The 19,852-nt window shown below is 43.4% G+C and overlaps 1 protein-coding gene across 4 annotated transcripts in view; it reads right to left on the bottom strand.

Moving 5' to 3' along the window:
- The window catches only part of LOC124005559 (Golgi SNAP receptor complex member 1-like), a 48,641-nt gene that overhangs the window by 11,101 nt on the left and 17,688 nt on the right, over positions 1–19,852 (bottom strand). For all 4 annotated transcript variants that reach the window (XR_006833649.1, XR_006833650.1, XR_006833651.1 and 1 more), the window contains one exon: positions 3,319–3,348. Coding sequence is in view for 1 of the 4 variants with exons in the window: in XM_046314940.1 (XP_046170896.1) it covers positions 3,319–3,348 (30 nt within the window). In the remaining 3 variants the exon portion in view is untranslated. The remainder of the gene's footprint in view (positions 1–3,318; positions 3,349–19,852) is intronic.

The raw sequence follows: 19,852 nt of genomic DNA, 5'->3' as shown, positions 1-19,852 counted from the left end.
CTCTGAGACTATCACAGTGCAGGTGCATTTATACGGAGACTTGATTACACACAGGTGGATTGTATTTATCATCATTACTCATTTAGGTCAACATTGGATCATTCAGTGATCCTCACTGAACTTCTGGAGAGAGTTTGCTGCACTGAAAGTAAAGGGGCTGAATAATTTTGCACGCCCAATTTTTCAGTTTTTGATATGTTAAAAAAGTTTGAAATATCCAATAAATGTCGTTCCACTTCATGATAGTGTCCCACTTGTTGTTGATTCTTCACAAAAAAATACAGTTTTATATCTTTATGTTTGAAGCCTGAAATGTGGCAAAAGGTCGCAATGTTCAAGGGGGCCGAATACTTTCGCAAGGCACTGTAATAACACAAATAATCAAGAGAACAAAGAAATAAGCTTCATTATCTTTTCTCTGTGTGCGTGTGTCTTGTTAGGCGTGTTCAAGACTTCCGAGAGAACCGGTAATGATGGTGACTTTCTCATCCAGTGTAATTTTCTGCTTCACTTAAACAAGAGGAAGGAGAGTGGGAGAGGGAGGCTGGGGTGGCTGGACGGGAAGAGGCGCTGCATGGCTCACCAGTCCACTTAATGAAGCACCTGCGCCAGTAGCCTCCCCTATGGGCAGCAATCTGTGGGTGGACTGCGGCAAGGAGAGAAATGGATAGGAGGGGGAGGGAGGGAAGGATGGATAGATTGAGGGTGGGTGGGTGGAGGAGGTTGGGCTGGTTGGCCACACATGACTGGGGACACCCCTTATGGCATATGAGGCAGAGGCAACAGGGAGGCTGAGATGGTGGGAGGGATAGCGGCATAGTCCACTTCCACTCTCCTCAAACTGTGCTTGACATTATCAGCCTACTTAGGCCTGAAAGCTGATCTTGTTCTTGTATCCATCTCTGGGCTAATGGTGTAATCTCTTCATCTAATGGTGTCACAGTGGATGTTAAGAGGTGGGGTCAGAGGCAAAGCGCTCCACACAGGTCACCATCTGATTTGTCAGGATCACTAATGTCTCTGTACTCGACTCTTTAGACTTCACCTCATGCCCATGGAGATGTCTAACATCCACTGTAGCTATGTGGAGGACATTAATATTCACTACATACTATGCTGTTTTTTTCTTAAATATTGTACGTTGTCATATGGGAGTATTGTTTACTGATACAAACTTGTCTTGTGTGACACCGCAGTGTGAGCTTCTGTGTTTAAGATCGGCAAGAATTTAGCTACGTGGGAATTGCAGGGAAAAAAGAGAATTCAGCTAACTGTCACATGACAAGAAAATGTACTTTCTATAAAAGGAGAAAGCCAACTCTGTTCGTTGGGCTTTAACTGTGTAAGGTGAGTGGATTGTTAAACTGCTCCATTTTTGCATATCTTATAATAAAGTTGTTTGAAAGAATCTTCAGTCCCTCTTCCTATAGAATTTTTACCACACCAACCCCTGTGGTAGCAATTCTATAGGTTGTGGTAGAAATTATATATATATCAGTAACAGTCAAAAGTTTGGAAACACCTTGTCATTCAAGGGTTTTCCTTTATTTTTACTATTGTCTACATTGTAGAATAGTAGTGAATACATCAAAACTATGAAATAACACATACGGAATCATGTAGTAACCCAAAAGTTTTCAAACAAATCCAAATAAACATACATTTACATATATATATTAGATTCTTCAAAGTAGCCACCCTTTGCCTTGACAGCTTTGCACACTCTCGGCACTCTCAACCAGCTTCACCTGGAATGCTTTCCCAACAGTCTTGAAGAAGTTCCCACATATGATGAACACTTGTTGGCTGCTTTTCCTTCACTCTGCAGTCCAACTCATCCCAAACCATCTCAACTGGGTTGAAGCACTCCATCACTCTCCTTGGTCAAATAGCACTTACACAGCCTGGAGGTGTGTTGGGTCATTGTCTTGTTGAAAAAAAATTCTAGCACTTACACAGCCTGGATGTGTGTTGGGTCATTGTCTTGTTGAAAAAAAATTCTAGTCCCACTAAGCGCAAACCACATGGGATGGCGTATCGCTGCAGAATGCTATGGTAGCTATGCTATGCTGGTTAAGTGTGCTTGAAATCTAAATAAATCACTGACCGTGTCACCAGCAAAGCACCCTCACACCTCCATGCTTCACGGTGGGAACCACATATGCGGAGATCATCCGTTCACCTACTCTGCATCTCACAAAGACAAGGCAGTTGGAACCAAAAATCTCAGATTTGGACTAATCAAACCAAAGGACAGATTTCCACTGGACTAATGTCCATTCCTCATGTTGCTTGGCCCAAGCAAGTCATCTTACTGGTGTCCCAATTTGACCATGAAGCCCTGATTCAAGCAGTTTCCTCTTAACAGTTGAAGTTGATATGTGTGTTACTTGAACTCTGAAGCATTAATTTTGGCTGCAATTTCTGAGGCTGGTAACTAACGAACTTATCCTCTGCAGCAGAGGTAACTCTGGGTCTTTCTTTCCTGTGGCAGTCCTCATGAGAGAGTTTTATCATTGCGCTAGATGGTTTTTGCAACTGCATTTGAAGAACCTTTCAAAGTTCTTGACATTTTCAGTATTGACTGACCATGTCTTAAAGTAATGTCTTTGCTTATTTGAGCGGTCCTTGCCATAATATAGACTTGGTCTTTTACCAAATAGGGCCGTCTTCTATATACCACCCCTACCTGTCACAACTCAACTGATTGGCTCAAACGCATTGAGGAAAGAAATTCCACACAAATTAACATGCACAAAGGCACACCTGTTAATTGAAATGCATTCCAGGTGACTACCTCATGAAGCTGGCTGAGAGAATCCCAAGAGTGTGCAAAGCTGTCATCAAGGCAAAGGGTGGCTACTTCGAAGAATCTCAAATATATTTTGATTTGTTTAACACTTTTCTGCTTACTAAATCATTCCTTACGTTATTTCATAGTTTTGATGTCGTCACTATTATTCTACAATGTAGAAAATAGTAAAAATAAAGAGAAACCCTTGCATGAGTAGGTTTGTCCAAAATTTGACTGGTACTGTATATGTGTGAGTGTGAGAGTGTGTGAGTGCCTATACTCGTGGGTACCGAAGAAGAAAAAAAAATCCCAACAAGGATAGTAAAATAAGAAATTCTCCCTCGTGGGGATATTTCCCAGTTATTTTAGGCTTAGAGGTTAGGTTTAGGGTTACAATTAGGGGTAATGGTTAGGTTTAAGGGTCCGGGAAAATTGGATTTTGAATGGAAATACATTTTAGGTCCCCACAATGATAGTAAAACATATACTGTGTGAGAGAGAATGTCTGTCTGCATTAGGCTTACCTTATTGTGTCATCCATCAGGCGGTCAGAGCTGCAAGGAGAGAGAGGAGAAAAGAGAAGGAGATGGTTAGTTTCTGAGGTGAGACAGCAGCAGTATGGTGATATGGGGAGACTGAGACTGACTGACTGACTATCTCCACATCTCTCTGGGAGTCAGGATCAGGGAAGAAGCAATCGATGCCAAGCTATCCAGAGTTCTGATCAGGTCCATGGGCTCGCTGCGCTTGGCCGGGAACCCCCTTTCCTCCCTCCCCAGCAGCACCCAGCCTAACAGAGCCGATGAGCTGAAATACTCAACTTTGATTTATGTTGTGGGCCTTCATTCCAATTTCTCATAGACTTCAATGCATGATCTCCAAAAGAAAATACAGAGTTGCTTTTGTGCATCTTGAGTTAGGATGAGGAACCACTGAATGTATCACAGGGCACAGATGGGGTCATAAATACCAAATGATTTGATGGGATTGCTTATGACAGCTGTTGTGTCACCTTTATGACAGCTCTATGGCATTGCATTCACTGAGGTGAAAGGTCACATGAAACATTCATAACAGGAGTCATGTCCTGTCCACACACATCAGCCTGCAGTCAGGGATAGCATTGTCAACATAGTATGGTACTACTATGGCTTTCTCTATAGCCGACAGAGTTGACTTTATTGGCTACAGCAGCATTGCGGTTATCTTCACAAATCAAATATTTCTTGAATCAAAAAACATATTCCCAACAGATATAAAATGTCATCTTGTCCATTTTTTCCAACTAAAACAACCCCTCTCAGAGGCGAATAAAACAGTGTTAAATAAATCTTTGGCCTAATTCTTTAGAATGTCATGTCATTGTCAGGTGGTTTCAGGGGAGGTGTGGAAAACATATCTATACTGTGATCTGTCCATCCATCTCTACATCTCATAAAAAGGAGGAATGACTGTCTAACAGGTTTCAGCTCCATCACATGTATAATACGTAGAAGCGAGAGAAAGGCCGCACTAAGCTCCTAAAGTGCTTTCCTTCACTCTCTCCCTCCAACCCCCGCTCTGAGCTAGCCTAGCACTAACACCACAGCTAACACTTTGCATGATAATGCTGCATGACCAGACAGGAGGGGGTCGAAGGAGAGAGGTGGTGAGAAACCCTCTCCTGAATGTACAGTTGAAGTCGGAGGTTTACATACACTTAGGTTGGAGTCATTAAAACTTGTTTTTCAAACCAGGCCACAAATGTCTTGTTAAATAATATATGCCATTTAGCAGATGCTTTTATCCAAAGCGACTTACAGTCATGTGTGCATGCATTCTACGTATGGGTGGTCCCGGGATCGAACCCACTACCCTGGCGTTACAAGCACCATGCTCTACCAACTGAGCTACTATAGTTTTGGCAAGTCGGTTAGGACATCTACTTTGTGCATGACAAGTAATTATTCCAACAATTGTTTACAGACAGATTATTTCACTGTATCACAATTCCAGTGGGTCTGAAGTTTACATACATTTACATTACATTTAAGTCATTTAGCAGACGCTCTTATCCAGAGCGACTTTGATTGTGCCTTTAAACAACTTGGAAAATTCCAGAAAATTATGGACATGGCTTTAGAAGCTTCTGATTGACTAAAATTATGTCAATTAGCCTATTGGAGGTGTACCTGTAGATGTATTTCATGGCCTACCTTCAAACTCAGTGCCTCTTTGCTTGACATCATGGGAAAATCTAAATAAAATCAGCCAAGACCTCAGATAAAAAATTATAGATCTCCACAAGTCTGGTTTATCCTTGGGAGCAATTTCCAAAATGCCTGAAGGTACCACATTCATCTGTACAAACAATAGTAAACAAGTATAAACAACATGGGACCACGCAGCTGTCATTACCGCTCAGGAAGGAGACGTGTTCTGTCTCCTAGAGATGAACGTACTTGTGTGAAAATTTCAAATCAATTCCAGAACAGCAGCAAAGGACCTTGTGAAGATGCTGGAGGAAACAGGTACAAATGTATCTATATCCACAGTAAGACAAGTCCTATATCGACATAACCTGAAAGGCCGCTCAGCAAGGAAAAAGCCACTGCTCCAAAACCGCTATAAAAAAGCCAGACTACACTTTGCAACTGCACATGGGGACAAAGATTGTACTTTTTGGAGAAATGTCCTCCGGTCTGATGAAACAAATATATAATTGTTTGGCCATAATGACTATCGTTATGTTTGGAAGAAAAGGGGGAGGCTTGTAAGCCGAAGAACACCATCCCAACCATGAAACATTGTGGTGACAGCATCATGTTGTGGGGGTGCTTTGCTGCAGGAGGGACTGGTACACTTCACAAAATAGATGGCATCATGAGGGAGGAAAATTGTGTGGATATATTGAAGCAACATCTCAAGACATCAGTCAGGAAGTTAAAGCTTGGTCGCAAATGGGTCTTCCAAATGGGCAATGACCCCGAGCATACTTCCAAAGTTGTGACAAAATGGCTTAAGGACAACAAAGTCAAGGTATTGGAGTGGCCATCACAAAGCCCTGACCTCAACCCTATAGTAAATTTGTGGGCAGAACTGAAAAAGCGTGTGCGAGCAAGGAGGCCTACAAACCTGACTCAGTTACACCAGCTCTGTCAGGAGGAATGGGCCAAAATGCACTGAACTTATTGTGGGAAGCTTGTGGAAGGCTACCTGAAACATTTGACCCAAGCTAAACAATTTAAAGGCAATGCTACCAAATTCTAATTGAGTGTATGTAAACTTCTGACCCACTGGGAATGTGATGAAAGAAATAAAAGCTTAAATAAATCACTCTACTATTATTCTGACCTTTCACATTCTTAAAATAAAAAAGTGGTGATCCTACTTCAACTGTATGCATGTATACCACTCCTGACTTCCTACTACCCATGGTACCTCATCCTATCCCAGTCTTTTTGTGTATGTGGGGTGTCACCTCATACAGTGTCAGCCAACCCATTGAAGACAAAGCCTGTGAGATTAGCACTGTTAGCACTGTGCTGCTAATTGTTATTAATGGCCCCAGTTGCTGCTGACGAGGCACTTTACTAGATCTCTTCTCTCAAGCTATAGTCTCTCTCCCTGTCCTATATTGTTACAAAGCTCTCTTTAGGCAGCAGCATGGAATTGGCTAACTCTCTAATTTCCCATAACATCATCTCTCCCTTCATCCCTCTCTCTTTCAGCTAGCCTAGCGTTAACACCCCAGGTAACACTTTGCATGCTAATGCTGCATAACCAGACAGGAGGGAAGGAGGGAGGGATGGAAGGGGATGAGGGACCCTCTCCTGAATGTATATCTGAGAGGTGTGCTATATCATTTTCACTGTCAGTCAAAGTCAGGCTTACATCATATCTTCCACCTAAATTCACCTGGTCAGTCTAGGTCATTGAAAGAGCAGGTGTTCGTAACGTTTTGTAAACTCAGTGTATACCGGACTTGAATATGAACACAGCCAAAATAGTACCACTCCTAACCTCTTACTGCCCACAGTTCACAATCCTATCCTTCAAACAAAAAGCTTTGCTATCATCCCTAGCCCCCATCACTGTGACACAGTACCAATCACCTCAGAGCTCATCTTCAGACACAGCTAATAGCCTGTTTAGCTGGTGTCACCTCATACAGTGTCATTCATCTGCAGCCAACCCGTTGATGACATATTAAGCCTGTGAGCACTGTTAGCAATGTGCTGCTAATTGTTATAAATGGTCCGTTGCTGCTGACGAGGCCCTTTATTCAGTCTCTCTTCCTGTCCTTCAGCAATTGTCTCAGTGACATTGGACTCCCCATTTTGTGGTTGTACAGAGAGCCTCACACACAGGTTATCCAAAAACGTATGGAGCTCAAAAACAGGTAAATTACTACTATCTTACCCTAGACTCATTCATCTACATTAAGTCAAATGAATAAAAGTGTAGGCTGCCTTTCACCTAGGGTGGGAGTTCTGTAACTAAGTATTTATTGATGAACCAAACACAAACAAGTCTTTATTGCTATTATCCCAAATTGTTGTTACAGAGCTCTCTTTAGGCAACAGCATGGAACTTACCAACTCCCTCATTTCCCCTAAGATCACAGAAAATTCCAAAATGAAGTTGATCTTCCCTTCTCCCTCCCCCAGTTTAACTTGAACACATTTGTCGGATGGCTGTCCTTTGTAAGTGTGACGAGATAATGGCTAACGTCGTGAAGTGGCTCAACAGACAGAAATAATGTTGTGAATCTGAACTACAGTGAATGCAACACAGCCAGCTGCACACAGAGACCAGGCACTGCTTTACAGTGTCTCAAATGGCACCCTATTCCCTATATTAGACAGTGAACTACTTTTGACGGGCCCTGGTCAAAAGTAGTGCACTATATAGGGAATAAGGTGCCATTTCTTCACAGTGGAAGACAGAGGAGCCAGGAAGCATTGCACTTCCTGTATATATTACAGCATTATGGATGCTAACCAATTAGAATGGAGCTAATGGTGGTGGGATGGGATGACTGTTACAGTATATGGGCAATGGGCAGCATCTTACAATAAATAATGCTGTAATGGAAATACTGTACACATACTAAAGACAAGGCAATCTGCTGCACCTGTAGCTCTGTGTGGCTTTTAAAAAGGAGCACCCCCGCCCCACCCTTTTCCTGAACCGACCGACCGAGAGTGAGTGTGTGGGGACAGGTTAATTAATCCCGAGGTATATTGTTGTGATGTTGATGGAACCAGGCAGTAACATCTAAGCTAGAGATAATGAGGTTTAGCTGGAGCCAGTCAGAATAAATAATTTGTTTGGTCTTCCAGGCCCTGAATGACTAAGAGGGATGGGCTCAGGAGAACCAGGATCTTGCTCCCCTGAGTAGGAGAGTCCCCAGAGTCTTCTTCCCTACCCTGGAGGAAGAGGGCATGGCGAGAACTCTCCTCCATCTAGTTCCACATACCCTAATAACCTCTGAGCAGGCACACATATTCTTCTAGTGTCACAGTCCCCCCCTTGCAGCTCAAGTTGCTCAACAAAAACAATTGTCACAGCACTTTATTTCCTAATTTAAATCAATACTGGTAATGTCTCAGAGAAAAGAGGATAAACAAAAACAAAGTAGCAGTCAGTAGTGAGTTTAGTTCTCCCTTCACGGGAACAGGACACCAGAGAGTATTGCTTGGTCATTGGTGTACAAACCTCAATTATTGGTCGGAACCATTATGATTTTATATTCTGCTAGACAGGATGCGATTGTGATAGTCAAAGCAATTGTGATCATGTTGTATACAATAGTACTACACAATGTCTCGGCTTTGCGAAAACACACACACTTCATCCCATATCACCCCCCCCCCCCAGTGATTCATGTCCTCCGGGGGCAGTAGGGGATGCGGGCTTGGCCATCCTTCCATCCTGTGCCACCTGGCTTTACTGAGAGAGACAGATCTGACTGGCAAGGCCCCCTTTTTACTAATGGGCTGACCCCTGCCTGACAACCACATCTTTTATGGTTAGGACAGGAAGGAACAGCACAACTCGAGGAAGGGGAGAAAGAGAGTAGGGGGGGCAGCACGACAGAGGGAGGACAGCGAGAGGGAAGGGCAGCAGGACTAGGAGAGGAGGGAGAGAAAGGAGGGCGAGGCGAGAATAGAGCTAAGTTGGTCTGGCTCGTGTCCAAGGGGAAGAAATAGGTAGTCAAATCAGGGCAGAGATCTTGATCATCAGGGCGGAGTTCTTGATTATCAGGGTGTAGAGAGTGTAGACAATAGAGTAGGAGGGGAAACAATATTAGGGTTATTTAGTGAGATGTTTGAACATCATGTCTCACTTCCAACAAATACACAAGTTGTGTGTTCCTACACAAAACTGTTGTAGTTTCTTATCAAACTATTATGGGTACAGCTGCATTTAGTGAGATGGTTTAACTAAACAAGGTTTTGTCATTTCATTGCTCCGAAAATAACATGTCCGTTATGTCTCGATTCCTGCTTTAAAACTTACTGGAACATAAAAAGGGGGTTGTTATGGGATATTGGCTGCGTTAGGATTATCTACCCTTCCTGAAGAGTGTACTTTCAAATTTCTGATCCACCTCTACGCAGACGACACCATTCTGTATACTTCTGGCCCTTCTTTGGACACTGTGTTAACAACCCTCCAGGCAAGCTTCAATGCCATACAACTCTCCTTCCTTGGCCTCCAATTGCTCTTAAATACAAGTAAAACTAAATGCATGCTCTTCAACCGATCGCTGCCTGTACCTGCCGCTGCCTGTACCTGCCCGCCTGTCCAACATCACTACTCTGGACGGCTCTGACTTAGGTATTTGTCCACATATTCTAGGTGTCTGGTTAGACTGTAAACTCTCCTTCCAGACCCACATCAAACATCTCCAATCCAAAGTTAAATCTAGAATTGGCTCCCTATTTCGCAACAAAGCATCCTTCACTCATGCTGCCAAACATACCCTTGTAAAACTGACCATCCTACCAATCCTTGACTTTGGCAATGTCATTTACAAAATAGCCTCCAATACCCTACTCAACAAATTGGATGCAGTCTATCACAGTGCAATCCATTTTGTCACCAAAGCCCCATATACTACCCACCATTGCGACCTGTACGCTCTCGTTGGCTGGCCCTCACTTCATACTCGTCACCAAACCCACTGGCTCCATGTCATCTACAAGACCCTGCTAGGTAATATACCTCCTTATCTCAGCTCGCTGGTCACCATAGCATCTCCCACATGTAGCACACGCTCCAGCAGGTATATCTCTCTAGTCACCCCCAAAACCAATTCTTTCTTTGGCCGCCTCTCCTTCCAGTTCTCTGCTGCCAATGACTGGAACGAACAACAAACATCTCTGAAACTGGAAACATTTATTTCCCTCACTAGCTTTAAGCACCAACTGTCAGAGCAGCTCACAGATTACTGCACCTGTACATAGCCCACCTATAATTTAGCCCAAACAACTACCTCTTTCCCTACTGTATTTAATTAATTTTGCACCCCATTATTTTTATTTCTACTCTGCACATTCTTCCATTGCAAATCTACCATTCCAGTGTTTTACTTGCTATATTGTATTTACCTTGCCACCATGGCCTTTCTTTGCCTTTACCTCCCTTATCTCACCTCATTTGCTCACATCTTATATAGACTTGTTTATACTGTATGTTTGTTTTACTCCATGTGTAACTCTGTGTCGTTGTATGTGTCGAACTGCTTTGCTTCATCTTGGCCAGGTCGCAATTGTAAATGAGAACTTGTTCTCAACTTGCCTACCTGGTTAAATAAAGATGAGGAAAAAAGGGTGAGGGGGGGGGGGGGTATAAGGAATGGACTGGTGTGAGGAATATGGTGGAAACTCCTTCCAGCCAGGCTTGCACCAATCCAACGCATGATTGTTAGTGAACGAGTGCACACCCCGCAAACGGTAGAGAACTGGAACAAAAGCAGGTTGTCCATATGAAGGGACCATCTGGACTATAGGTGTCAGGACAGGAGGACCAATAGGAATGCAGCAAATGACCATGAGGAGATGGAGTATAGGGGTTTAAAATAATTACTCTGCAAAGTCGCTGGTGGAGGGACACCATAGCCAAAAGGCCGTGTTCTCATATGGTACCTGACCAGTCAGACCTCTGAAGGCCAGATGGGACACACATATAAAACCGGTGTTCCATTCCAATATAAACGGTCTTAACATCGCACAATTACATCAGCCACAGCATCACACATGTACCACCAAAACATAGCCAATGGTAAAAAAAATACAAAATAAAGGCTGGATACTGCATTATGAATAACCATATAAGGTATTTACCCCTTTGTTGCACAGTTTTCCCATTTTGTCAAGAATAGATAAATGTTGCCCCAAGAGGAGATAAAACATTCAGTTTTAAAGCTGTTTTGGTAAAATTCTGAGGGATGGGGCTGGAGAACTACTCTTACATTCATAGATAGCTCTGGACGTAAAGACTGTCCATCCACGGAATGAAAATTATAGTTTACCATGTTTTGAATGGTTCTGATTGGGTAAGAAAGTTGCACTAAGCTCATGTGGCATAATTTATATTCAAGAATCAATGGCTAGATCTCAGAAAAGTCCCAAAAAAGGATGTATTGATCTCACAGTAGCTTTAAAAAAGTTGCTAAGACCAAATGTTTCCAGGGTCTAAGGCAACAAAATTGTGAACACTGTGCAAATCCACCTACATTCATAGATTATCAAATTGTAAAGCTGTTTTTGTCAAACTTAGCATGCACGCACATATTGGTTCAGGAAAATACACAGGCGTCTGATTCTCAACATGGCTTGTTAGTCAAGAACCAAAAAGCAGTACTGGTACCTTGACGTCAATGAACACACAGCAACAACATTTCCACCCAGTCAGCAGATAAGGTCTATTGGACAGTTAACTCCATACAAATCTGTAATGTTGATCATGTTATTTTGGGCTCATCACAGGCATAAGAGTCCGAATCAATCAGACAAACCATCAAGACAGAAAACGAGATGACACAAATCAACGTGAAAAACTCTCCATCCGGTAGAAAGGTAATGTTGCTCCTGGCTCTATTGGCTCCTGTAGCCGTCCACTCTCAGTAAACCCTGCCTTTATACTGTGCTGACATCTACAACCATGACAACAGCCAACCCAGCAGCATCTACAGCTTCTACCTACTTGGCCCAACGTCCGGCGTGCAGGTGTACTGGCCACTGACGGCAGGATGGACGGCACAGGCGATGGGATCACTACAAGAGAGGGTTTGGCAACGCAGATGGAGAGTATTGGCTGGGGCTGGAGGACATATTCCATCTCACCCGGAGGAGGAAGTATGAGGACGGACATGAGCTAGGGAAGGACATGGAGGACTTTGAGGGGAAACGAGAGAGTTTGCCAAGTACTCCTCCTCTGTGGGTCCAGGAGCCTACGACGACGACACACTGCACATCGCTGGATTCACCAACGGGGAAGCAGGTGATTCAATGTCCTACCACAGCGGTCAAAAGTTGACAGAGATCAAGACGTGATATTGATTTAAACTGCACTTGAGAGTTAATGAGGGCGTTTTGGTATAATGTGTGTGCTCTGACAAGCCCTAATGGTGTGTATGTATGGGGAGTTGATGATTACTTCCTTCCTGTTGGTGTTAACTAGCGTTCCCGGAAAGATGACCTCTCTTAAGTCTATTAGCATGAGACCTGCAGTCTCTCTGGCCACTCTAGAGGAGTAGTGTGACAGTGTCTTCCCATCGGTCTTACAGCTGTTGATGACCTAAAGCCTCATTTATACCCCACGCAAGTATCCAATGCAAGACTACAATTAGCTACTCATTGGAGCTTGAGTCAAGATCCAAATCAAATGAGCTTGTAAACTTTTTAGGACTAACTATTTGGCTAGAGACAAAGACTTAGGATGTAAGCCATATAAAAAGGTGCCAAAATCAATATAAAAAGTGTCTTAACAGGGCGTTGGGCCACAACGAGCCGCTTCAATGCACATAGATTCTACAAGTGTCTGGAACTCTATTGTAGGGATGGAGAAAAAAAAAGTACAAAATCAGAAAAATGACATTGTAGTGCAACATGCGTCAAATTAATGAGCCAATGAAATGGTCCAATGCTGCCGTTTTTGGATCAATATGAAATCATTTCTGGGTAACAATTAAGTACCCTGCTGTAATAGATTTCCATTCAAAAAGGAAAAAGTTTGGGCAAAAATAATTCAAGCAAGAATTGTTCTAGGACAGTCTGGGAGTGGTCTGAGCAGGAAGGGGAAGCTGAAAACTAGCTGTTGTTGGCAGAAAGGTTTACATTCTTTGTTATTGGTCTATTAATCATGGTGACAGCTGGGTGAGGATAGTGGTGAGGGGGGGTAAGGAGGACAGCCGGGTGAGAGTGAGGGGTTGACACCCACCTGACAAAGCTGTTATTAGAGGTTGGTTGAATTAATAAAAGGCAAGGTGGCCAATGGAAGGAAGAAAGGATGACCGGTAAAAGTCTGGACCTTCACCATCAGTCTGCTGTGGTGCTCAGCTAGTAAATCATTAGGTGCAGAAGGGGGGGGGCTGTTGAGAGCTGCGGTGGAAGCTGATTCATGGCATTTTTATAAGCGCCAATGAGACTGGGGACGAATGTGTGTGTTGCGCACTCGCTCTCAGGCTTTATGGTTCAGTTGTAGAGGGGAGGTAGGACAAGATAGGGATATGTGTATCCTCGCGGTGGGCACAGCTACAACCAGGGTATTCTCCATCCTGCCTCTTAGCTCAGTGCTCTGTTGTTGCGGTCATTAAAATCAGCCATTAGAACAAAGCGAATTCTCTGTGGCATTGCAATTTATCCTCTAGAAACCTACCTTTTCTAGGAGCAAAACTTCCCAGCAAGTGCAGAGATCAATGACTTGCATTGCGGAAGGTATCCACACACTACTGCATTCTGTCACACACAGTCCACAATGCCTCCTAAATCAGAAAGAAACTACTTAGATTAACCTTCATAACTTTTTCAGATAGAAACTTCTGTACTGTCTTGATAACTTTTATGAGACAAAAGGGGTGAGTGAGCAGATCGATGCCAGATTAGGAAATCAAATGGCTAATTAAATAGGCATGGCTCCAAGGCTCAGTGGTGCTGTCAATCATCCAGTGAGGAAAATTGACCCTGTTATGTGATCAATCAAACTGGACCTCATGTGATTCTTCAACCATGATCAATCAGCCTCAGCTCTGCTAGGAGTATGTCCGTTTCATTGATGGATCAAACAAGACAGATATTGGAGAAAGGTACTTTTTAAACAAAAATAAAAACCACAGTCTTGTTACAGCTTCTCATTGAGACTGTGTGTGAGAGAGATTTATGTCCACACTACTGAGAACTGACAAACTGAGGGAGGGAGAAATGGTGTGTGTGAGATAGTACTGGCACGAGAGGTGATGGGGAGACACCATGAGGAAGAAAAGGAGGTAGAGGAAATCACGTGAGTGTGAATAAGACTGGAAAAACACCGAGTGTACAAAACATTAAGAACATCTTCCTGGTATTGAGTTGCACCCCCCCTTTGGTGTCTAAAACCTTCCACAGGGATGCAGGCCCATGTTGACTCCAATGCTTCCCATAGTTGTGTCAAGTTGGCTGGATGTCCTTTGAGTGGTGGACCGTTCTTGATACACACGCAAAACTGTTGAGTATGAAAATCTGAGCAATGTGCCTACCACCATACCCCGTTCAAACACACTTAAATCTTTTGACTTGCCCATTCACCCACTGAATGGCACACACACACAATCCATTCCTCAATTGTCTCAAGGCTAAAAAAAAAATCCTTCATTAAACCGGTCTCCTCCCCTTCATCTATACTCATTGAAGTGGATTTAACAAGTCACATGAATAAGGGATCATAGCTTTCACCTGGTGTCTATTCACAGGGATGCAGGCCCATGTGGCTCCCAGTCAAGTTGGCTGGATGTTAATGGAAAACTGTTGAGTATGAAAATCCCAGCAACGTGTCCACCATACCCCGTTCAAACACACTTAAATCTTTTGACTTGCCCATTCACCCACTGAATGGCACACACACACACAATCCATTCCTCAATTGTCTCAAGGCTAAAAAAAATCCTTCAAAACCTGTCTCCTCCCCTTCATCTATACTCATTGAAGTGATTCACCTGGTCAGTCTATTTAATGGAAAGAGCAGGTGTCCTTAATGTTTTGAACATTCAGTGTACATGTACAGGACTGTAGATTCCTTCACTTTTTATGCCAATAAAGTTTCTTGAATTGAAAGGAGTGCATGAGAAAGAGCTCTCTCATTCCACCACTGTGGCCCATCTCACATCTGCTACTACTGAGGCAGTACAGAACTACGTGAAACCATAGTGGCACTTACAGGTCTCTCAGCTTCTGGGATGGAGATATATATATATATATATTTTTTTTTTAAAGAGTACAAGGCACAAAGACAAGCCATCACACCACTGAGCCTGTACCCACTGAGAAGGGGGACTGATGAAAGTGGTGTTCTATAAATTGATCCATCATCAAGTACGCAATCATTTTGCCGTGCCTAGGTCCATATAGCCTTCACTTAGTTATGAGGTTAAATTAAAATCACACAACAATGTGTGATACAGTGCATTCAAAGTATTCAGACCCCTTAACTGTTTGGACATTTTGTTACGTTACTGCCTTATTCTTTTTTGGGGTCAATCTACACACAACACCCCATAATGACAAAGCAAAAACAGGTTTTTAGAAAACATTTAAAAAATAACATTTACATAAAGTATTCAGACCCTTTATTCAGTAATTTGGCAGCGATTACAGCATCAATTATTCTTGGGAATGACGCTACAAGCTTGGCACACCTGTATTTGGGGAGTTTCTCCATTCTTCTCTGCGGTTCCATAAGCTCTGTCAGTTTGGATCGGGAGTGTCGCTGCACAGCTATTTTCAGTTCTCTCCAGAGATGTACAATCGGGTTCAAGCCCAGGAGTCAAGGATATTGAGACTTTTCCCGAAGCCACTCCTGCATTGTCTTGGCTGTGTGCTTAGGGATTTTGTCCTGTTGGATGGTGAACCCTCACCCCGGTCTAAGGTCCTGAACGCTGTGGAGCAGGTTTCCATCAAGGGTCTCTGTACTTTCCTCTGTTCATCTTTGCTTCGATCCTGACTAGTCTCCCAGTCCCTGTCACTGAAAAACATCCCCACAGCATGATGCTGCCACCAACGTGATTCGGCGTAGGAATGGTATTGGCCAGGTGATGAGCGGTGCCTGGTTTCCTCCAGACGTGACGCTTGGCTTTCAGGCCAAAGAGTTCAATCTTGGTTTTATCAGACTCTTTCTCATTGTCTGAGAGTCCTTTGGGTGCCTTTTGGCAAACTCAAAGCGGGCCGTCATGTGCCTTTTACTGAAGAGTGGCTTCCGTCTTGCCACTCTACCATAAAGGCCTGATTGGTGGAGTGCTGCAGAGATGGGTTGGCCTTCTGGAAGGTTCTGCCATCTCCAGAGGAACTCTGGAGCTGTCAGAGTGACCATCGGGTACTTGGTCACCTCCCTGACCAAGGCACTTCTTACAATTCCTCAGGTTTGGACGGGCAGCCAGCTCTAGGAAGTCTTGGTGGTTCCAAACTTCTACCATGTAAGAATGATGACGTCGCTGTGTTCTTGGGGATCTTCAATGCTGCAGAAATGTTTTGTTACACTACTCCAGACCTGTGACTCGACACAATCCTGTCTCGGAGCTCTAAGGACAACTCCAACCTCGGCCTGGTTTTTGCTCTGACATGCTGTCATCAGTGGGACCTTATATAGAGAAGTGTGTGCCTACCCAAATAATGTCCAATCCACTGAATTTACCGACGGACTCCAAACAAGTTTAAGAAACATCAAGGATAATCAATGGAAACTAGATGCACCTGAGCTCAAGTGGGTCTTATAGCAAAGGGTCTGAATACTTAAATAAGGTATCTGTTAATTAATAAAAATTTGCTAACATTTCTGAAAACCTGTTGTTGCTTTGTCATTATGGGGTAATGTGTGTAGATTGATGAGGAATTAAAAAACATGTTTTAATCCATTTTAGTATAAGGCTGTAATGTAAGAAAATGTTGAAGTGAAGGGGTCTGAATACTTTCCGAATGCACGTTTGTCTGTGTGTCTCATAGTCACAAAGAAACTCATGCATGGCGAAAGACTACTCCAAACACGACACCAACATGATTCTCCAAAGTTGTTCTGTCTTTCTGCTGTGTCGTGAGAGGAATCCAAGGTCATTTTGATTCTCCTCTATACAACGGAGTGGATTGCTAAAGGGCCTGTGGATCTGCAGTTGTTTAGTGGTTTTATCTCTACGGCCACAGATATTGCCTCTAGACTACAGTCCTACTGAAATATCCCTGACAAATGTGCGCCTTATGTAGAGACATATGGCTCTGTCTGAATGTGTCCAGATGTTTTCTGCTACACAAGACAAAGGCAGAACGACGACAGATGCACACACACATCCTTTACCATCTAGAAATGAATCACCACATGTAGTAAGAGTACTAACAAATATAATGTTAGCAGTTATATTATAAGCCAAAAGCTTCAGCAAAAAAACATGTGCTCTGCTATGAAAGGCAAGGTGGGTTTACGTCAATATCAACATTATATCTGGAGCGACACTGTGGAAGTGTTTGTACAGTGTTCATAAAGGCCATCATGTAAACACATACAAGGACACCTTACCCTTCCCTCCCACATACACCTACACTTCCACACCCAACACACATTTAAAACAGTCACCCATAAGCACAAGGAAACCACCGATGCAGTGCAATAAAATGCATTATGAATTGGATTTACAGAATTATAAAGTGTGCTTTTAATGCATTATGAAGAGAGTATCCAGACTTAAAACAATGAATTTGGAACATCACCCCATAGTGGCAGGTAGATACTCAGCACAGACTGGGTAACAATGATGCTATTGCTACCTCCAGTACAGGGTGGGACTGGCCCTACCCACTCATGAGCAGTTCCTGGGCAGAGAGGAGGAGCAGGCGCGACTCCCTCTCTGGTTCCCCAGGGCTTTCCCCACTCATGCAGAGTATATTAACATATCTGGAGCTAGCATGATATGCACCAGGCCAGCCACAGGAAGTGCAGTGGTTGGAGAGAGCGAGATGAGGCAATATAAATGGAGAGAGAGCACCAGTGGGAGACAGCGTGTATGCGAGTGAGACACACAGAGATAGTGGGTGAGGGAGAGAGAGAGAGCAGACAGAAGATAACATAGCTGAGAGAGTGGAGGGAGATACAGAAAGAGTTAGAAGCGGGAGGGGAAAATGGAGCGAGAGGGGGGGAGAAAGAGCATGAAGACGAGGTAAATTCACAGAAACAGGATAGATAAACATAATGAGAGATGGGAAAGGTTGACAGAGAGCGGAAGGGAGGGGAAGAAACAGATGAAGAGATTGAGGACTAGGGCTGTTACCATGACCGTATTACCGCCACACCCGCGGTCACGAGTCTTAATGCCAGTAAAATTCCACGTGACAGTTTAGTCATGGTAATTAGGTTTCTATAAGCTCTGGTGGTCATTAGTAGCCTACCAAACTTGCTAACTGCGTGGTATTCAGAATTCTATTGTAATTCTAATCACTCTGACATCAATGCAAATGTAATCGAAAATCTAAATCAAAAACACTACATTAGAGCCCATGAGCTCATGTTGCTCAACATCTCTACAGGCTATGCATTTGCGTGAGAAAACAGAGTTTTGATGGACTCTAAAAAGAGTAGGGTCCCATTAGATTGTATTTAGACTAGGCCTACTATTTATAAATTTTCCTAATAGTAAGCACATTGCTTCGCCTTAAATAGGTGTATAGCCTACCAATCTGGCATGAAAATGTGACTTGTTTCAGGAAACTAGGAGTATGTCACAAGTCACTTCTTCACAGGAGCATCATTTGAACGTAAACATTTAATTTATCAAAATTTGTTTTCCACAAATACAAATAAAAGTTAAATTACGAGCCTAGTTGGTTGAGCCACGGAAAAAGGATGGAACCTTCCCGCTTGCCATGATTGGCTGAGATAATGGATGGGCTGGACATGCCGGGAGATGAGTGAGGTGCTGACCTGTTGCACCCTCTACAACCAGTGATTATTATTATTATTTGACCATGCTGGTCATCTATGAACATCTTGGCCATGTACTGTTATAATCGCCACCCGGCATAGCCAGAAGAGGACTGGCCACCCATCAGAGCACGGTTCCTCTAGGTTTCTTCCTAGGTTCCTGCCTTTCTAGGGAGTTTTTCCTAGCCACCATGCTTCTACATCGGTGTTACGTTCCCCAGTTTCTGTGTTGTTGTGGGTTTGTATGTGTGTGTATTTCAGGAAATGGCTTCCTGAAGCAGCAAATTGGTCGGCCCCATCACTGTTTGGAGTTCTGACCCCTCCCTCTCGTCAGGGGATACAGCCTTCTCTTCCTTACCCAGCCAGTACTCCTTAGTCAGGGAAGAGAATTTTTTATGTCCTGTGTTGATTGTTGTGGTGGTCTGAAAGTTTTTGATATTTTGTAGCCACTCCTTCAGAGTTGTGTATGACAATAGGATTTAGTGTTTTTGGTTATTTAAATTTTTCACTTAAAGAACCGGCAAATTATTCTGTTTCATGTGTTCCCAGGGGGGGGGGCAATACATAACCCGTAGTATTTAATCAGTCTATGCACACTAGGAAAGACCTGGGCGGACCACCCCGTATTTTGGTTAGCAAGCCAGGTGGTGCTTAAGGTTAGGTAAGGAGTGGGAAGGCAGGTAAGGTAGGAGGGGATTCCTTAACTTTTACCATCTTTGCTTTGGTTCCGTCCAACTCCTTCTCCCCACATTACCGTGTTAAGGAATAATAAATTCCCTGTAAACGGTAATTCTCTCTGCCTCTGCCGTCCTTCCCCGCACCTACGATCACATACTTTTTTCACTCCACAGGGAGTTGATGTAGTGGGGTGTTGAGTTCTCCCCTCCAAGAGGTGTACGTAACAATCTGCATTGC

This window comes from Oncorhynchus gorbuscha, linkage group LG19, assembly GCF_021184085.1.
Source record: "Oncorhynchus gorbuscha isolate QuinsamMale2020 ecotype Even-year linkage group LG19, OgorEven_v1.0, whole genome shotgun sequence".
In the NCBI taxonomy this organism is placed as follows: domain Eukaryota; kingdom Metazoa; phylum Chordata; class Actinopteri; order Salmoniformes; family Salmonidae; genus Oncorhynchus; species Oncorhynchus gorbuscha.
This window is presented reverse-complemented; position numbering and strand designations above follow the sequence as displayed.